This window comes from Pan paniscus, chromosome 18 (assembly GCF_029289425.2).
Source record: "Pan paniscus chromosome 18, NHGRI_mPanPan1-v2.0_pri, whole genome shotgun sequence".
NCBI classification, from domain to species: Eukaryota; Metazoa; Chordata; class Mammalia; order Primates; family Hominidae; genus Pan; species Pan paniscus.
Window position 1 is genome coordinate 609,871 of NC_073267.2, and position 20,368 is coordinate 630,238.

General features: G+C 54.1%; 2 protein-coding genes and 1 long non-coding RNA gene across 4 annotated transcripts; 2 read left to right on the plus strand and 1 right to left on the minus strand.

Moving 5' to 3' along the window:
* Positions 1 to 35: 35 nt before the first annotated feature.
* Positions 36 to 5,366, plus strand: LOC100987729 (large ribosomal subunit protein uL23-like). The gene is made up of 3 exons (XM_014341606.5): positions 36 to 400; positions 1,208 to 1,347; positions 4,575 to 5,366. The coding sequence occupies exon 3, from the start codon at positions 4,659 to 4,661 to the stop codon at positions 5,115 to 5,117; it is 459 nt and encodes a 152-aa protein (XP_014197092.3). The 5' UTR covers positions 36 to 400; positions 1,208 to 1,347; positions 4,575 to 4,658; the 3' UTR covers positions 5,118 to 5,366.
* On the minus strand, positions 578 to 16,660 carry LOC117978659 (uncharacterized). Its single transcript, XR_010110396.1, has 5 exons — positions 15,872 to 16,660; positions 5,653 to 5,715; positions 4,793 to 5,034; positions 2,173 to 2,316; positions 578 to 1,535 (listed from the first exon to the last, which is right to left on the minus strand). It is a non-coding gene; the product is annotated as an uncharacterized LOC117978659 (long non-coding RNA).
* On the plus strand, positions 16,661 to 20,214 carry NME4 (NME/NM23 nucleoside diphosphate kinase 4). 2 transcript variants are annotated; one of them, XM_034951538.3, is made up of 5 exons: positions 16,661 to 16,814; positions 18,454 to 18,587; positions 18,846 to 18,947; positions 19,079 to 19,191; positions 19,673 to 20,214. In XM_034951538.3, exons 1-5 carry the CDS (start codon positions 16,724 to 16,726, stop codon positions 19,794 to 19,796), a joined length of 564 nt encoding a protein of 187 aa, XP_034807429.1. In that variant the 5' UTR covers positions 16,661 to 16,723; the 3' UTR covers positions 19,797 to 20,214. The 2 variants fall into 2 exon arrangements, with proteins under 2 accessions (XP_034807429.1, XP_008959875.1); XM_008961627.5 differs by having other exon boundaries at positions 16,812 to 17,133.
* The last annotated feature ends 154 nt before the right edge of the window (positions 20,215 to 20,368 follow it).

Here is a 20,368-nt window from a genome sequence, read left to right on the forward strand (position 1 = left end):
CCGGGCGCTGGAGGGAGGGGTCACGTGGGGCGCGCGGGGGACAGACCGGGGCGCGCGGGGTCCGGGGGGACGCTGGAGGGAGGGCGCGGGATGGAGGGATCGCGGGGGTCCCAGGACGGAGAGGTCGCGCCGGGCGCGCTCGGAACACGCAGGAAATTCTCCCCGAGGCGTGGGCTCCGCGGGGCTTCCCCGCCGGTTCGTTGAGTCCCAGCTCCGCTCGGCCGGGACCTCCGTGGCAGGCTCGGGGAGCCCGCGGGGGGCAGAGGCGCCGACCTCCGCCTGGGACCGAGAGGAACCCGCGCCCTGCCCTGCCCTGCCCTGCCCGGCGCGCGTGGGCCTGAGCCAGGCGCCTCAGCACGGGGACCCCCGGGCCGGCCTTCGCGCCGCAGAGCCGCCGCAGGTGCGTGTCAGATCCACGCTTTTATGCACAGACGAGAAGGCTGCTTGTGTTTAGGGACTGTAGTACCCGATCGGGGAGGCGGTTCACACGGGTGCGTGGCATCAACTCCTGGCGCTTTGCACCTGGATGGATTCCCACCATGTAAGATTTAAGCCGAAAAAAGGAAGCGATAAAGCCTAGAAAACTCGGGGAAGCTTTTTCCGTCTTAGGGCCAAGTCGGCTTTTCCAAGCGTGGCACAGAATCCAGAAGTTCCACCGCGTCGTGGGTGGGAGGGGGGTGGGGGCGTCTGCAAAGCCAAACTGCATAAGCGAAGTCAAAAAGACGAGCCCCCGACTGGGAGGTGGGGGACACAGCTTGCAGCTCACATCACAGAGCTCACCTTAGTAAGACTTGTAACAGTGCAGTAATAAACAGCTCTAAATCAATCACAGAAACGCTCCCGTAGAAAATACTGAAGGACAGCTGCCAGGGATACGCTGATCCTCCTCCCTCAGCGCAGAAATGCAAATTAAAAACTACTCCAGCTACTCCGGAGGCTGAGGCCAGAGAATCGCCTGAACCCGGGAAGCGGAGGTTGCAGTGAGCCAAGATCACGCCACTGCACTCCAGCCTGGGCAACAGAGCGAGACTCCGTCTCAAAAAACAAAAACAAAACAAAAACAAAAACAAAACACTAAAGTGTCCTTCCCAGGATGTGAGGGTAAAAAGGTAAAAAAATAATAATAATAAAATAAAGGAAAACCCCATTAAAGTGATTTTTTTTTCCTTTCACCTAACACATTGGCAAATAAAAACTGTACTAACAGGTGAGACTGTGGCTCACAGACACTGCTTGCAGCAGACAGAGGATGTGGGAGCCTCGTGGGAACCCCCCCGACTTGTCCACTGAAGTAACAGCAGCAATGACCTTCCCTCGGGAATTCCACCTCTGCGTTTTTCCCTCCAGGTACGTTCACGGAAGTGGCACACTGCATGCGTCCAGTGAGTCAATGTGGCACCGCCTACATGCGTGTCACCGGCCGGTGGGACATTCAAATCATTCACACGGGGTCTAGACGAGACAGAGCGTGGCCGAGACAGGAAAGACAGGAAGCGCTGTGCTGCTTGGAAATGGTCCACCAGGTGCAGCAGTAGCTGCAACAAAGGAACAGGAAGAACAGTGTGTTCAAGGCTCTACCATTTGTGTAGAAAAGGGAGAAAAACACGTTTCATTTGTGTGTGTCAAAGGCATCGAATGTCTGGAATGATCCAGCACCGGCTACACTGGTTGACCTTGGAGGAGGAGAGGCGGGGTGGGGATGGGGGTGGCCGCAGGGCCCATACCTGTTTGTACCTTTTGAACGCCGCAGCGGGTGGTGAGGGTTTACGGAGCGGGGGAGAGGAAGCTGACTCCACGAGCCCAGACCCCTGAAGGCCAGAGCAGCGGAGGTGGAGGGTGTTGGCCGGGGAGGAAGGAAGCCCCGGCTGAGCCTTAAAGAGACCCTTTGTTTCCCGGGAATCCCAGCTGGGCCGTCCTCAGCCCCGACTGAGGGGAAAGGGGGCTCCCAGGGGTTCTCATTTTAAAGGCACGGAGGTCAGATTGCAGATTTTGCTGAGCCGTGATTTGAGTGTGCTGTGCCGGACTGCACCCAGCAACCAAGGTCAGCACCAGCACCCAGGACTGCTCCAGACCCAGTCCCTGCCCCAGGCTGGGCCCAAGCCCCCCTCCTCCCACTGCCCTCCCCTGAGTGAGTCACCTTAGTCTGAGGTTCCTGTGCCCCAAGTCACCCACCGGAGAGGGAGAGAAGCGGCAGAACCCCCACCACTTCCAGTGCTCCAGCTGAGGGCTGGTGAACTTGAAGGTGGGTAAGAATCCCCAGACGGAAGTCCAGAGGCGTCTGCTAAGTCACAGAGTGTTGGCAATGGAGAGGCTCTTCTGTAACAGGAAACACAGTTCAGTCAGGCTACTGGTCAGGGAAACAAAACAAGCCACTTTGTCAAAAAGCAGCCACGCAGCCCTTGCCACAACAGATGCTCACACTTTGCTGGCAGGCATGTGAACCCCCTCAACCTTCTGAAAATTATTGTGCCAACATTAAAATGTAATGGAGAGGGCCGGGCGCGGTGGCTCACGCCTGTAATCCCAGCACTTTGGGAGGCCGAGGCCGGCAGATCACGAGGTCAGGAGATCAAGACCATCCTGGGCTAACATGGTGAAACCCCGTCTCTACTAAAAATATAAAAAATTAGCCGGGCGTGGTGGCAGGTGCCTGTAGTCCCAGCTACTCCAGAGGCTGAGGCAGGAGAATGGCGTGAACCCAGGAGGTGGAGGTTGCAGTGAGCCAAGATTGCACCACCGCACTCCAGCCTGGGCGACAGAGCGAGACTCCATCTCAAAAAAAAAAAAAAAGTAACGGAGAGGCCGTACATGGTGGCTAATGCCTATAATCCCAGCACTTTGGGAGGCTAAGGTGGCCGGGTCACCTGAGGTCAGGAGTTTAAGATCAGCCTGGCCAACATGGCGAATTATTTTTGTCTCTACTAAAAATATAAAAATTAGCCAGGCGTGGTGACATGCGCCTGTAATCCCAGCTACTCAGGAGGCTGAGGCAGGAGAATCACTTGAACCCGGGAGGTGGAGCTTGCAGTGAGCAGGGATCAGGCCACTGCACTCCAGCCTGGGCAACAGAGCAAGACTCCATCTCAAAAAAAAAAAAAAGGGTAATGGAGAACACTAGGCCTAGAGACAGACACACAAGGATGTTTGCCGCAGAACTGCTTGTATTTGGAAAAACCTGGGCGCTCCACGAGGGCAACGGGTAAATAAATTATGCTAAAATATACTCTGATTTTTTTTTTTTTTTTTGAGACGGAGCCTCACTGTCGCCCAGGCTGGAGTGCAGTGGTGCGATCTCGGCTCACACAAGCTCCACCTCCCGGGTTCACGCCATTCTCCTGCCTCAGCCTCCCGAGTTGCTGGGACTACAGGCGCCCGCTACCATTCCTGGCTAATTTTTTTTGTTTTTAGTAGAGATGGGATTTCACCCTGTTAGCCAGTATGGCCTCTATCTCCTGACCTCATGATCCGCCCACCTTGGCCTCCCAAAATGCTGGGATTACAGGCATGAGCCACAGCGCCCAGCCTACTCTGATTTTTTTTTTTTTTTTTTTTTTTTTGAGATGGAATCTCGCTCTGTCGCCCAGGCTGGAGTGCAGTGGCGCGATCCTGGCTCACTGCAAGCTCCGCCTCCCAGGTTCACGCCATTCTCCTGCCTCAGCCTCCCGAGTAGCTGGGACTACAGGCGCCCGCCAACACACCCGGCTAATTTTTTGTATTTTTAGTAGAGATGGGGTTTCACCATGTTAGCCAGGATGGTCTCGATTTCCTGACCTCGTGATCTGCCCATCTCAGCCTCTCAAAGTGCTGGGATTACAGGCGTGAGCCACTGCGCCCGGCCTACTCTGAATATTTATGCAACTTTTAGATGGGTCTATAAATGTGTCTTCAGAAGGAATGTCAGTAAAGTGAAAAATCCAGTTGCTGGATAACAGGGACGCATCGTATTTCCAAACAAACAGGAAGACGCTCAAGCCCCCTCCCCAGGTCCCCCTCCAGTGAGCCTGGGTGAGGGTGGACTCCAGCTGCCTGCAGCCTGGCCGGAGGGGAGGGTTGCTGGGTGTGGGAGCAGCTTTCCACAGTCGGTGTGCTCTTCGCCCAGCAGCAATAAGCATTATTATAGTTGTCTTGGATAAAAATATCAAAAGTTAAATAAAAGCAAAAAAAAAGCCATAATCCAATTTTCTCCAAATAACCACCCTGTGCACCTCCTGCAAATGCTTCCTGTGTGCAAGACTGTGTGAGGACCCCTCTTTCTCTGTGGACACTCTCCCAGGCTCTGCAGGTTGAAAGGAGTTTCCCTCTGTCTGTTCATGGCCACCTGGTAGACGTGGGAGACCCTGTCTTCCCGCTCCGCCCCGAGTTTCCTGAGGGCAGGAGATGGGTCTCTCTCACTCTGTGGTCAGGCAGGAGGAGTGCAGACCGTAACCCTGTCTTTCTGACCCAGTGCCCTAACCTGTCAGCATGAACCACACCAGAGGTGCCCAGACATCAGAGTTTCACAGACAGAAATAGTTTCCCCAGAGTTTTGGGGCTTTTTTTAGGCTCAACTATCATGCATTATTATTCTTTCATAGAAAAAGGTCATTTTCCCACTCTGGGCAACATGGTGAAACCCAGTCTCTACAAAAAAAAAAAAAAAAAATTGGCCTTTTCACAAGATGGCGCTGAAAGCGAAGAAGGAAGCTCCTGCCTCTCCTAAAGCCGAAGCCAAAGCGAAGGCTTTAAAGGCCAAGAAGGCAGCGTTGAAAGGTGTCCACAGCCACATAAAAAAGAAGACCCGCACGTCACTCACCTTCCAGCGGCCCAAGACACTGCGACCTGAATATCCCTGGAAGAGCGCCCCCAGGAGAAACAAGCTTGGCCACTACGCTGTCATCAAGTTTCCGCTGACCACGGAGTCGGCCGTGAAGAGGACAGAAGAAAACAACACGCTTTTGTTCACTGTGGATGTTAAAGCCAACAAGCACCAGATCAAACAGGCTGTGAAGAGGCTCTATGACGGTGAGGTGGCCGAGGTCACCACCCTGATTCCGCCTGATGGAGAGAAGAAGGCATGTGTTCGACTGGCTCCTGATTACGATGCGTTGGATGTTGCCAACAAAATTGGGATCATCTAAACTGAGTCCAGCTGCCTAATTCTAAATATATATATATATATATCTTGTCACCATAAAAAAAAAAAATTGTAGCCAAGCATGGTGGCATGTGTGTCTGTAGTCCCAGCTACTCCACAGCCTGAGGCAGGAAGATCCCTTGAGCCCAGGAGGTCAAGGCTGCAGTGAGCCAAGATCGCACCACTGCACTCCAGCCTGGGTGACTGAGCGAGACCCCATCTCAAAAATAAATAAATTAACTAATTAAATCATTCAAGGGCTGGGGACAGTGGATCACAAGGTCAGGAGTTCAAGACCAGCCTGGCTAATATGGTGAAAACTGTCTCTACTAAAAATACAAAAAACTGGCACGCGCCTGTAGTCCCAGCTACTTGGGAGGCTGAGGCAGGAGAATCGCTTGAACCCGGGAGGTGGAGGTTGCAGTGAGCCAAGATCACATCACTGCACTCCAGCCTGGGTGACAGAGCAAGACTCCGTCTAAAAAAAAAAAAAAAAAACAAAGGTCATTTCCCAACCCAAAAAAGTAGGAAGTACGTACCCTTTTTGAAGGGGGCCTGCTCCTCCACACCTGTGGGTATTTCTCGTCAGGTGGGACAAGAGACTGAGAAAAGAAATAAGACACAGAGACAAAGTATAGAGAAGGAAAGGTGGGCCCAGGGGACTGGTGCACTCAGCCTGCGAGGACCTGCAGCGGCGCTGGTCTCTGAGTTCCCTCAGTATTTATTGATCATTATTTTTACTATCTTAGCGAGGGGAGTGTAGCAGGGCAACAGATGGAGAGAAGGTCAGCAGGGAAACATGTGAGCAAAGGAATCTGTATCATGAGTAAGTTCTAGGAAAGGTACTGTGCCGGGATGTACACATAGGCCAGATTTATGTTTCACTTTACATAAACATTTCAGTGTAGCAAAGAGTAACAGAGCAGTATTGCTGCCAGCATATCTTGCCACCAGCCACAGGGCGGTTTTCTCCTATCTCAGAATAGAACGAATGGTCGGCTTTACATCGAGACATTCCATTCCCAGGGACAAGCAGGAGACAGAAGCCTTCCTCTTATCTCAGCTGCAAAGAGGCCTCTCTCCTTCACTGCTCCTCCTTAGCACAGACCTTTTACGGGTGTGGAGCTGGGGGATGGTAAGGTCTTTCCCTCCCCACGAGGCCATATCTCAGGCTGTCTCAGTGCGGGGAAACCTTGGACAACTCCCAGGCTTTCTTGGGCAGAGGGCCCTGCAGCTTTCCGCAGTGCACTGTGTCCCTGATTAATCGAGAACGGAGAATGGCGATGACTTTTACCAAGCACACTGCCTGCCAACAAATTGTTCACAAGGCACATCCTGCACAGCCCTGAACCTATTAAACCTTGATTCAACACAGCACATGTTTCTGTGAGCACAGGTTTCTGTTAAAATTACAGGTTAACAGCATCTCAAAGCAGAAACAATGTTTCTTAGTACAGATCAAAATGGAGTTTTCTACATAGACACAGTAACAATCTCATCTCTCTTCTTTTCCCCACACTTTTTTTTTTTTTTTTTGAGACGAAGTTTCACTCTTGTCCCCCAGGTTGGAGTGCAATGGCGCGATCTCAGCTCACTGTAATCTCCGCCTCCCGGGTTCAAGCCATTCTCCTGCCTGAGCCTCCTGAGTAGCCGGGATTACAGGTGGACACCATCATGCCCGGCTAATTTTTGTATTTTTTAGTAGAGACGGGGTTTCACCATGTTGGTCAGGATGGTCTTGATCTCTTGACCTCAGGTGATCCGCCCGCCTCGGCCTCCCAAAGTGCTGGGAATGACAGTTCAGTTTTTTGTTGTTTTACATTCAGTCCAGTTTTTTGTTGTTGTTTTACGTTCAGCGGATGGCAGTAGACAGGTTTTTCTTTTTCCTTTTTTTTTTTTTTATTGAGACAGGGTCTTGCTGTGTCGCCCAGGCTGGAGTGTAGTGGGAACACGGTGGCTCCCTGCAGCGTTGGCCTCCTGGGATCAAAGGATCCCCCTGCCTCAGTCTCCCAGGTGATTACAGGCCAGCACCAGCACGCCCAGCAGTGGTTCTTATTTATCCCCATTTTGTCTGAGCAAATGAATGCCTGTCCTGGGTGTGGGTGCGAGTGAGCTGGAAGATGAAGGGCATGGGCAGTGACCGCACAGCGCTCGGCCTGCAGGGAGCCTGGGGTGAGTCCAGCAGCACTGGAGCGCGAAACCACAGCAGATGTCCTTGTCCCTTCCAAGGGGTGGGAACAAAGGTGACAGGGACAGAGATGGCTGCCGGGGCAGGAGGCCCAAGAGTTGCTCTCTGCTGAGAAGGCTCCCCTTGGTGTCCCTCAGCAGTGTACCTGGGCTGGCCGATGGGACTGGGACTGAGGCTGTGCTCTTCCTACAAGGAGGGGCCCACTCTTCCTGAATCTCCCTGCAGTGACCTCAGCAGAAGTGAAAGAGGCCTGGCCGGGCGCGGTGGCTCACGCCTGTAATCCCAGCACTGTGGGAGGCTGAGGCGGGCAGATCACGAGGTCAGGAGATCGAGACCATCCTGGCTAACACGGTGAAACCCCGTCTCTACTAAAAATACAAAAAACATTAGCCGGGCGCGGTGGCTCACGCCTGTAATCCCAGCACTTTGGGAGGCTGAGGCAGGCAGATCACGAGGTCAGGAGATCGAGACCATCCTGGCTAACACGGTGAAACCCCGTCTCTACTAAAAATACAAAAAACATTAGCCGGGCGCGGTGGCTCACGCCTGTAATGCCAGCACTGTGGGAGGCTGAGGCAGGCAGATCACGAGGTCAGGAGATCGAGACCATCCTGGCTAACACGGTGAAACCCCGTCTCTACTAAAAATACAAAAAACATTAGCCGGGCGCGGTGGCTCACGCCTGTAATGCCAGCACTGTGGGAGGCTGAGGCAGGCAGATCACGAGGTCAGGAGATCGAGACCATCCTGGCTAACACGGTGAAACCCCGTCTCTACTAAAAATACAAAAAACATTAGCCGGGCGCGGTGGCTCACGCCTGTAACCCCAGCACTGTGGGAGGCTGAGGCAGGCAGATCACGAGGTCAGGAGATCGAGACCATCCTGGCTAACACGGTGAAACCCCGTCTCTACTAAAAATACAAAAAACATTAGCCGGGCGCGGTGGCTCACGCCTGTAATGCCAGCACTGTGGGAGGCTGAGGCAGGCAGATCACGAGGTCAGGAGATCGAGACCATCCTGGCTAACACGGTGAAACCCCGTCTCTACTAAAAATACAAAAAACATTAGCCGGGCGCGGTGGCTCACGCCTGTAATGCCAGCACTGTGGGAGGCTGAGGCAGGCAGATCACGAGGTCAGGAGATCGAGACCATCCTGGCTAACACGGTGAAACCCCGTCTCTACTAAAAATACAAAAAACATTAGCCGGGCGTGGTGGTTCATGCCTGTAATCCCAGCACTTTGGGAGGCTGAGGCAGGCAGATCACGAGGTCAGGAGATCGAGACCATCCTGGCTAACACGGTGAAACCCCGTCTCTACTAAAAATACAAAAAACATTAGCCGGGCGCAGTTGCTCACGCCTGTAATCCCAGCACTTTGGGAGGCTGAGGCAGGCAGATCACGAGGTCAGGAGATCGAGACCATCCTGGCTAACACGGTGAAACCCCGTCTCTACTAAAAATACAAAAAACATTAGCCGGGCGTGGTGGCTCATGCCTGTAATGCCAGCACTTTGGGAGGCTGAGGCCGGCGGATCACCTGAGGTCAGGAGATCGAGACCATGGTGAAACCCCATCTCTACTTAAAATACAAAAAACATTAGCAAGGCGCAGTGGTGGGCACCTGTAGTCCCAGCTACTCGGGAGGCTGAGGCAGGAGAATGGCATGAACCCGGGAGGCGGAGCTTGCAGTGAGCTGAGATCTCACCACTGCACTCCAGCCTGGGCGACAGAGTGAGACTCCGTCTCAAAAAAAAAAAAAAAGAAAAAGAAAGAGGTCTAGCATGTGTACACGTGGAAATCCAAGAGGACAGGGAAGACAAACTGAGACAGAAAAAAAATATGTGAAGAAATACCCCAAATTCTAAAATTCGGTGAAAGGCATTCATTTACAGATTCAAGCAGCTTAGTGAAGCTTAACAAGAATCAATGCAAAGAAAACCATAGCCAATTACATCATAGTCAAACTGCTGGAAAACGAACTTATAGAGAAAATATTGAAAGCAGACAGAGAAAGATAACACATTATAGTCCAGGGAACAATTGAATGGCATAACTTCCCATTAGAAGCAATGAGGTCCAGGGCCCGGGGGCATGGCCACGCCTGTAATCCCAGCACTGTGGGAGGCCAAGATGGGAGGATCAACAACAGCTTCATGGTTTCTAACGGGAGTTCAGGCGCGCACCACTACACCCACCTAATTTTTAAAATTTTTTTGGGCCGGGCGCGGTGGCTCTCGCCTGTAATCCCAGCACTTTGGGAGGCCAAGGCAGGCAGATCACGAGGTCAGGAGATCGAGACCATCCTGGCTAACACAGTGAAACCCCGTCTCTACTAAAAATAGAAAAAATTAGCCGGGCGTGGTGGCGGGCGCCTGCAGTCCCAGCTACTCCGGAGACTGAGGCAGGAGAATGGCGTGAACCTGGGAGGCGGAGCTTGCAATGAGGCGAGATTGTGCCACTGCACTCCAGCCTGGGCGACACAGCAAGACTCCATCTCAAAAAAAGAAAATTTTTTTTGTAGAGACAGGGTTTTGCCATGTTGCCCAAGCTGGTCTCCAACTCCTGGCCTCAAGGGATCCACCTGCCTCGGCCTCCCAAAGTGCTGGGATTACAGGCGTGAGCCAACACGCTCAGCCAGAATAAACATTTTTTTTCAAGCGCACACAATTTGTTTCCCGATACAGATCACATGCTGGGCCATAAACCAAGTCTCAATTAATTTAAAATAGTTTAAGTGGTAGAGAATATGTCCTCTTTCATTAATTAATTAATTAATTTATTTTGAGACGGAGTTTTGCCCTTGTTGCCCAGGCTGGAGTGCAATGGCTCAATCTTGGCTTGCTGCAACCTCTGCCTCCCGGGTTCAAATGATTCTCCTGCCTCTGCCTCCCGAGTAGCTGGGACTACAGGTGCCTGCCACCACGCCCAGCTAAGTTTTGTATTTTTAGTAGAGACGGGGTTTCACTGGTTGGCCGGGCTGATCTCGAACTCCTGACCTCATGACCCCCCCACCTTGGCCTCCCAAAGGGAATATGTTCTCTGACCACAGTGGAATTAAGTTAGAAACCTGTAACAATATCAGGCTGGGCACGGTGGCTCACGCCTGTCATCCCAGCACTGTGGGAGGCCGAGGCAGGCGGATTACGAGGTCAGGAGATCGAGACCATCCTGGCTAACACGGTGAAACCCCATCTCTACTAAAAATACAAAAAACAGTAGCCGGGCGCAGTGGCTCACGCCTGTCATCCCAGCACTTTGGGAGGCCAAGGAGGGTGGATCACGAGGTCAGGAGATCGAGACCATCCTGGCAAACACGGTGAAACCCCATCTCTACTAAAAATACAAAAAATTAGCCGGATGTGGTGGCGGGCGCCGATAGTCTCCGCTACTGGGGAGGCTGAGGCAGAAGAATCATTTGAACCTAGGAGGCAGAGCTCGCAATAAGCCAAGATCATGCCATTGCACTCTAGCCTGGGCGACAGAGTGAGACTCCGTCCAAATAAATAAATAAATAAATAAATATTAAAAAAAAAAAACAGGTGAGAGACCTCCATGTAGGGCAATGCCCTCCCTACATGGGTGTAACAGCCGTAGGGCTGGGACAGAATTCGGCTGTCCTGATCCCCCCGCTGTCCCACCCTGCAGGTATCTTTTTGAGCACCTTCTACAAGGACCATCCAGCACATCCGTAGGAATGTTCCAGAAATCCACGGCCGTGCTCAGCCCTGATTCCTCATTCCAGCTCATCCTCAGTCAGGCTCTGGGGCCCTCTGAGTGGTGCCACTCCAAGAGTGAAACCAGATAGGCAGTCCATGCTTTGGATGGCAGTGAGACCCAGACGCAGTTCCAGCGCTGGCCTCTGAGGGGCAGTATAGCCCCATGGACCACCAGAGCCCCTGAAGCCCAGCTCTGGTTGGAGGTGATGCCACTCTGCACCTCCCTGGCTGGTGTTTGTATTAGTCATCTATGCTGCATAACAAATACCCCACAACTTCATGATGTAAGCAGCACACGTTCATTATCTTCCAGATTCTGTGGACAGGAGGCTGGGTGGGGCTTAGCAGGGAGCCTCTGAGTCAGAGGCTCTCACAGGCTGTGGTCAAGGTGTCAGCCACGCTGAGGTTACCCCAAGGCTTGACTAAGGGGGGATGTGCTTGTTTTTTTTTTCCAGACAGGGTCTCGCCCTGTTGCCCAGCCTGGAGTGCAGTTGAACAGTCTCAGCTCACTGTTCCCTCTGCTTCCCAAGTTCAAGCGATTCTAGTGCCTCAGCCTCCCGAGTAGCTGGGACTACAGGCGTGTCACATCCCACCAGGCTAATTTTTGTATTTTTGGTAGAGACGGGGTTTCATCATGTTGGCTGGGCTGGTCTCAAACTCCTGACCTCAAGTGATCTGCCCACCTTGGCCTAGCTAGGTGCTGGGATTACAGGTGTGAGCCACTGCACCAGGCCCACTTTTTTTTTTTTTTTTTTTTTTTAAAGAGATGGGATCTCGCTCTGTTGTCCAGCCTGGAGTGCAGTGGCACAATCACCGCTCACTGCAGCCTCAACCTCCTGGGCTCCAGCAATCCTCCTGCCTCAGCCTCCTGCAGATTCACTTCTAAGCCCACCTATGTTGCTTCTGGCCAGAAACATCAGTTCCTTGTCATGGGGGCCTCCGCACAGGGCTGCTCACAACAAGGGAGCTGCTTCTCCCAGGAGGTGGCGGAGCAGCAGCAGCTGCAGTCTTTGGTGACCAGATTGTGAAAGTGACACTCCGTCTCTTTTGCTGTGTCAGAAGTCAGTCACCAGGCACGGTCCACACTCAAGGGGTAGGCATTACACAAGGAAATGAACTGGGTTTTGCTTTTCTTGTTGAGTTACGAGAGTTCTTTTTTGTTTTGTTTTGAGACAGGGTCTCATTCTGTTGCCCAGGCTGAGTGCAGTGGTGCGATCACAGCTCAATCCAGCCTGGACCTCTTGGGCTCAAGCAATCTTCCCACCTCAGCCTTCCCGGTAGTTGGAAATACAGGCGCACACCAACACGCCCCACTAATTTTTTATTTTTTTGTAGAGACAGGTTCCACTATGTTTCCCAGGCTGGTCTCAAACTCCTGGCCTCAAGTGATCCTCCAACCTCTGCCTCCCACAGTGCTAAGAGTACAGGTGTGAACCATCCCATCACGCCTGGCCAAGAGAGTTATTTATTTATTTATTTATTGAGACAGAGTCTTGCTCTGTCTACCAGCCTGCAGTGCCATAACACAATCTCAGCTCACAGCAACCTCCGCCTCCCAGGGTCAAGCAATTCTCCTGCCTCAGCCTCCCAAGTAGCTCGGATTACAGGCACCTGCCACCAGGCCCGGCTAATTTTGTATTTTTAGTAGAGACAGGGTTTCTCCATGTTGGTCTGGCTGGTCTCAAACTCCCAACCTCAGGTGATCCACCCGCCTCAGCCTCCCAAAGTGCTGTGATGACAGGCATGAGCCACCTCGTCCGGCCCAGCATAATTTTTTTTTTCTTTTTTTAAGATGGAGTCTTGTTCTGTCACCCAGGCTGGAGTGCAAGGGCACGATCTCAGCTCACTGCAACCTCTGCCTCCCGGATTCAAGGGATTCTCCTGCCTCAGCCTCCCGAGTAGCTGGGATTACAGGTGCATGCCACCACACCCAGCTAATTTTTTGTATTTTTAGTATAGACAGGGTTTTGCCATGTTGGCCAGTCTGGTCTTGAACTACTGACCTCAGGCGATACACCCACCACAGCTTCCTAAAGTGCTGGGATGACAGGCGCGAGCCACTGTGCCCAGTCTCAGCATGTTTTTAATGTGCAAAATAAAATACACGGAAATAAAAATATAAAAAACTATACTGAAATAAATTATCAAAATATTGTAGGCCAGGCCGGGCGCAGTGGCTCACACCTGTAATCCCAGCACTTTAGGAAGCTGCGGTGGGTGTATTGCCTGAGGTCAGGAGTTCGAGACCAGACTGGCCAACCTGGCGAAACCCTGTCTATACTAAGAACACAAAAAATTAGCTGGGTGTGGTGGCGAGCACCTGTAATCCCAGCTACTCGGGAGGCTGAGGCAGGAGAATTGCTTGAACCCAGGAGGTGGGGGTTGCAGTGAGCTGAGATCGTGCCCTTGCACTCCAGCCTAGGCAACAGAGTAAGACGATGTCTCATCAACAAACAAACAAAATATTTTAGGCAGCGGGGCGTGGTGGCTCACACCCGTAATCCCATCACTTTGGGAGGCCAAGGCGGGTTGATCACAAGGTCAAGAGATCGAGACCATCCTGGCCAACACGGTGAAACCCCATCTCTACTAAAAAACAAAAATTAGCCGGGTGTGGTGGCGCGTGCCTGTAATCTCAGCTACTCAGGAGGCTGAGGCAGGAGAATCGCTTGAATCGGGAGGCGGAGGTTGCAGTGAGCCAGGATTACACCACTGCACTCCAGCCTGGCAACAGAGTGAGACTCCATCTCAAAAACAAAAACAAAAAATATTTTAGGCCAAGTGCGGTGGCTCAGGCCTGTTTTCCTAGTTACTGGGGAGGCTGAGGCGGGAGGATCGCTTGAGGCTGGGAGGTGAAGGCTGCAGTGAGCTATGACTGCACCACTGCACTCCAGCCGAGGTGACAGAAGGAGACCCTGTTGCTAAAAAAACAAAAATAAAACATTAAAAAATGTACGATATAGTGGCCGGGTGCGGTGGCTCATGCCTGTAATCCCAGCACTTTGGGAGGCTGAGGCAGGCAGATCACAAGGTCAGGAGATCGAGACTATCCTGGCTAACATGGTGAAACCCCGTCTCTACTAAAAATACAAAAAAAAAAAAAAAAAATAGCCAGGCGTGGTGGCAGGCGCCTATAGTCCCAGCTGGAGGCTGAGGCAGGAGGATGGCGTGAACCCGGGAGGCGGAGCTTGCAGTGAGCCGAGATCGCGCCACTACACTCCAACCTGGGTGACAGAGTGAGACTTCGTCTCAAAAAAAAAACAAAGTACGCTATAGTAATATCTGCTTTTTCCTTTTTGCAATAGCTTTATTGGGATACAATTGACATACTATACACTTCACTCATATATTTTTTGTTTATTTACTATTTTTTTTTTCAAGAGACAGGGTCTTGCTATACTGCCCTGGCTAGTCTCAAACTCCTGGGCTTATGTGATCCTCCTGCCTCAGCTTCCCAAATTGTTGGGATAATAGGCCTGAGCAAGAGTCCAGCCTCTAAAAAGAAAGAAAGTCACTTCTTTATACCATAGTACTGCAAATTCTAGTCAGAGCAACTAGACAAGAAAATAAAATAAAAGGCATTCAGATTGGAAAGAAAGAACTGAAACCGTCTCTATTCCCATATGACATGATGTTTTTTCTTTTTTTTTTTTTTTTTTTGAGACGGAGTCTCGCTCTGTCGCCTGGGCTGGAGTGCAGTGGCGCGATCTCGGCTCACTGCAAGCTCCGCCTCCCGGGTTCACGCCATTCTGCCGCCTCAGCCTCCCGAGTAGCTGGGACTACAGGCGCCCGCTACCACGCCCGGCTAATTTTTTGTATTTTTAGTAGAGACGGGGTTTCACCGTGTTAGCCAGGATGGTCTCGATCTCCTGACCTCGTGATCCGCCCGCCTCGGCCTCCCAAAGTGCTGGGATTACAGGCGTGAGCCACCGCGCCCGGCCGACATGATGTTTTTTCTTTTCTTTTTTTTTTTTTTTTTGAGACAGAGTCTTGCTCTGTTGCCCAGGCTGGAGTGCAGTGGCATGATCTCGGCTCATTGTGAGCTCCACCTCCTGGGTTCAAGCCATTCTTCTGCCTCAGCCTCCTGAGTAGCTGGGATTACAGGCATGCACCACCATGTCCAGCTAATTTTTGTATTTTTAGTAGAGACGGGGTTTCACCACGTTGACCAGGCTGGTCTTGAACTCCTGACCTCGTGATCCACTCGCCTCGGCCTCCCAAAGTGCTGGGATTACAGACATGAGCCAGTGTGCCCCGCTCCATATGACACAATCTTATACAAAGAAATTCCCAAGGAATTAATTAAAAACTATTAGAACTAATAAATGCATTTGGAAGGCTTGCAGGATACAAGATCAATACACAAAGCTCAATTGTTGGCCAGGTGTGGTGGCTCACGCCTGTAATCCCAGCCCTTTGGGAGGCCAAGGCGGGTGGATCACCTGAGGCCACGAGTTTGAGACCAGCCTGGCCAACATGGCGAAACCCCGTCTCTACTAAAAATAAAAAAAAACACCAGCCAGGTGTGGTGGCAAGCTCCTGTAATTCCATCTACTCGGGAGCCTGAGGCAGGAGAACTGCTTGAACCTGGGAGGCGGAGGCTGCAGTGAGCAGAGATATGCCATTATTGCACTCCAGCCTGGGCAACAAGAGCGACACTCTGTCTAAAAACAAACCTCAATTGTATGTTATACACTTGCAATGGACAATTTAAATAAGAAAACAATTCCATTCACAATAGCAGCAAAAAGAACAGGCATTTTCAAGACTCATTAAGTAAGTTCTAGCAGTGGGAGACCTAACCATTTCAAATAGTAGCATGCTGTGCTATCTACCCCAATATTACCGTACCTGTGAATTCTGTTGGTGACAAAGTCACAGGCCCTGCAACTATGAATGTGGCTTCTTCCTTATATCCGCAATTGAATGAATTAGAGGAATGCAGTCACATCAGAGGCCATTTGAGAATAAAGGTCGGATTTTTCCCCATTCAAATTCACAGACCAGGCTCACATCTGTAATCGCAGCACCTTGGGAAGCCAAGGCGGGAGGATTTCTTGATCCCAGAAGTTTGAGACCAGCATGGGCAACATAGGGAGGCCCCATCTCTACAAAAAATTAAAATATTAGCTGGTTGTGGTGGCGCGGGTCTGTAGTCCCGCCTACTCGTCCTGGCCGCAGAGTCAGCGTCTCCGGAGCGCCTCCTTCTCCCGCCCTGGGGCTCACGTGGGAATTTCACCCTCCATTGGAGGGGGCTCAGACCAGGGCTTCTAGACCTCCTTTTGGTCCGTGAATTTATTTTTGAGACAGAGTCTTGCTCTATTGCTCAGGCTGGAGTGCAGCGGTGCAGTCACAGCTCACTGCAGCCTCAATCTCCTGGGCTCACGCGATCCTCCTGCCTCAGCCTCCCGAGTGGGCCTTCCTCCGTGGGGAAGCGTTAAAACGATAGTTAACGGTTGCGTCGGTATAAAGACGAATGCAATTCGAGAAGGATTCATTATTATTTTGTTTTTTCTTCTGATTTTAACAGAAATTGGCGTTGAACATTTCCCCCGTGAGCGCCGGGCCACGGGGGTCCGGGGCGGCGGGGGGCTGCGGGCAGCGTCGGCGCGGGGGCTCCCGGGCGGGCGGGGGCGGGTCTCGGGCTGGCACCGCCCTCCGCGCCCGCTCCTCGCGCTCACAGCGGCCCGCGGGCCGGGCGTCATGGGCGGCCTCTTCTGGCGCTCCGCGCTGCGGGGGCTGCGCTGCGGCCCGCGGGCCCCGGGCCCGAGCCTGCTAGTGCGCCACAGCTCGGGTGAGTGGGGCCGCGCGCCCCGGCGGGGACGCGGGGGGAGGAAGGGGCGCGCGCCGCTCGGCCTTTGTCCGCGCACGTGCGGGCTGGGGTCCGCCTCCCCCAGAGGCCTCGGGGCGCGGGCTGCGGGGTCCGTCCGAGTTGGGGAAGGCGCCGGCTTGCACCCGCACGCCCCTCCAGTGCCCGTCCGGCTCTGCGGCTCCTTCTCGCCTCCCCAGGCCCCAGGCTGCAGGCGCCCGGCGAGTTGGCAGCCTGGGCGGGTCCGGGGCGACCGAGGGCCCGGGAGCGCAAGGAAGGCAGAGGCCGGCTGCAGCACTGGGCGGTGAGGGGTCTCCCGGCCGGGGTGGGGGTGGGGGTGTGGGGGGGTGAGGGAGTCGGGGGGTGGGGGGTGGTGGGGAGCCGCTCCGCTGGGGCGTTCGCTGAAGGCCAAGTTACGCCAGAATCTGACTGGGACGTCAGGCCCCAAGTCCCCGGCCCCGCCGCTGCCCGGCCCCCCCAGCTGCCACCTCACAGGACGATCCATGTCCCAGGGCTCCCTCCATCGGCTCTGAAAAGTGAGCCGCCGCCTGCAATGCCCGCACCAGCCGCAGCAGAGCCCCAGGCTACACAAGGCGCCCTGCAAACTGGGTTTTGGGGGAACAAACCAACCAGGGGGGTCTTCCTCCCGTGGGCTTCAGCTGCCTGCTGGGGTTAACTTTTCCTCCTGGCCTGGCGGAGCCCCTTTGGCTCTGTCCAGATTCTGTGGGACATACAGGGTCTGGGCTCCTCTGGAAACCAGGGACCCGATGCCGGAGGGTAGCTTGGCTCTGGAGCAGCCTGGGACTGTAGGAAGGTGCGGACGTCTTCTGTTTCCCTGGCAGCGTCCCCTCCAGAGGAGGACGGCTGGGGCGGAGCTCAGCGCTGACCCTGGGTCTGGAAGCGACAGGCCTTGAAACTCCACAGCAGCACAGGCCCCGTCTCCTGGCTCGGACAGAACCCTGCTACCTTCCCTCTTCAATCTTCAGGCCCCTTTTGTCCGTGTTTCCAGGGCTTACCTGGTGGGGAAAGCGTGTTTCTCTCTGGTTCCCTGCCACTCATTCACCTCAGACACAGGGTGGGCTCTGGGTTCTTCCTCATGTGGAAAGTCGGGGCTTCAGACCATGTCTGTCGTCATCCAGAAGGGCTGGAGTCAAAAGTGAGGCTGGAGTTTTGCAGGATCTCCAGACATCCCTGTGGCCACTGAGCTGGGCTGTGCCTCTGTGGACCTCAGGGTGGTCGCTGAGCTGGGCTGTCCCTCCCTGGACCTTGAGGTGGTCCCTGAGCTGGGCTCTGCCTCTATGGACCTTGCGGTGGTGGTCCCTGAGCTGGGCAGTGCCTCCCTGAACCTCGGGGCGATCTCAGGCAGCCTCTGCCTCTGCTGGGAGGAGCCATGGCCCCTGGGAGAGGCTAGAAGCCCTGGGGACACATTGCCTTGGGTGTCCCTGACAGGGACTATCATGGGGGTGTTTCTGGCTGTGGGCACCATCCCTGTCCCTTCCAGAGTGCCCTGCATAGAGGCAGACACCCTGAAGCCTGGTGACCCCTGGGCTCTGGCTGGGAAACCCGGGTCGTGGGGACGTGAAAGGGTGAGGTGGCAGTGCCTCTGACCTCTTGCCTTTTGAAGGAGGGCCCTCCTGGACCCGGGAGCGGACCCTGGTGGCGGTGAAGCCCGATGGCGTGCAACGGCGGCTCGTTGGGGACGTGATCCAGCGCTTTGAGAGGCGGGGCTTCACGCTGGTGGGGATGAAGATGCTGCAGGTAGTGGGGCTCTGGGCTTGTGGGTGTCCCTGTGGGGACGGGGTTGGGGGATCCTTCTCGGCCTTTCACATCCCAGCCAGTGCCGGGGCAGGGCCTGGCTTTGGCAGTTGAAGGGGCAAGAGGGATCTATTCTGCAGTGGGGGTGCTGCCCATGTTGGTGTTATCTGCAAGGTGCCTGAGGTCAGGGCATCACAGCTGCTGTGTTAGTGCCCACGTTTACTCTCTGCGGCTCCTCCTCCTTCCCTCAATGCCACCCAGGCACCAGAGAGCATCCTTGCCGAGCACTACCAGGACCTGCGGAGGAAGCCCTTCTACCCTGCCCTCATCCGCTACATGAGCTCTGGGCCTGTGGTGGCCATGGTACGGCAGGGCAGGGGTGGTGGAAGGGCCTGTGGGTGTGTCTTTCCCCCCAGCAAAGGGAGGGGCCCTGGATTGAGCCCAGGGGCCCTTGGTGTTCCCCACTTCTCCCCAACCATTATCTCTCGCTGCAGGTCTGGGAAGGGTACAATGTCGTCCGCGCCTCGAGGGCCATGATTGGACACACCGACTCGGCTGAGGCTGCCCCAGGAACCATAAGGGGTGACTTCAGCGTCCACATCAGCAGGTACGGGGGTCCTGATACACCAGGCTGCTGCTGGGGGCAAGGAGGGCCATCACTTGGGGTGGCGGCAGATCCACGAGACCTGGCTGTCTTGATGTGCTAGGATGAAGCCAGGTGGGACATGACAGCTCACACTGGTGAGAGCCGTGTTCTCCCAGGGCACACAGGGCAATGAGGTGTTCCCTTTGTGTTGTGTGTACCGTGCCATTGTTGCCTATTACCTGACACCCCAAGGGGTTGGCACAGGGCAACTTGGGGGGAAATGAGGCTCCCAAAAGCTGGGGCCTGGGCGGGTCCACGAGGCTGTAAGAGGCCAAGGCCAGGCTGGAACCCGGTTTCCCAGCTCCACTGTTACTCCTTCCCTGTCTGCAGTCACAGGCTTGCTCCCCTAGACAGAGGGCAACAGGGGAGCAGCAGATGGTCCCTGGGACTCCTCAGGGTGCACATGAAGCCTGAGCCTCACGTTGCTCCTGTCCTGGCACAGGAATGTCATCCACGCCAGCGACTCCGTGGAGGGGGCCCAGCGGGAGATCCAGCTGTGGTTCCAGAGCAGTGAGCTGGTGAGCTGGGCAGACGGGGGCCAGCACAGCAGCATCCACCCAGCCTGAGGCTCAAGCTGCCCTTACCACCCCATCCCCCACGCAGGACCAACTACCTCCGTCAGCAAGAACCCAAGCCCACATCCAGACCTGCCTGTCCCAAACCACTTACTTCCCTGTTCACCTCTGTCCCACCCCAGCCCAGAGGAGTTTGAGCCACCAACTTCAGTGCCTTTCTGTACCCCAAGCCAGCACAAGATTGGACCAACCCTTTTTGCACCAAAGTGCCGGACAACCTTTGTGGTGGGGGTGGGGGGGTGTCTTCACGTTATGGTAACCTCTCCTCTAAAGGGGAGGCATTAAAATTCACTGTGCCCAGCCCATGGGTGGTACACTAATTATGACTTCCGCCAGCTCTGAGGTAGAAATGACGCTTTTATGCAAGTTGTAAGGAGTTGAACAGTAAAGATGAAGTTTTGCACACCTAGTTCCATAACGTTGTTGGATGTATGAGCCAGGCAGGGGTCCAGAGACCACCAGCCTGCAATCCGGAGAACCCAAGCTAGGCGCGAGCCGGTGCTGTGATCCCGCCAAAGGAGAAGCTGCCTTCCCCGGGAAGGGGCAGAAAGGGGCCGGCGGGC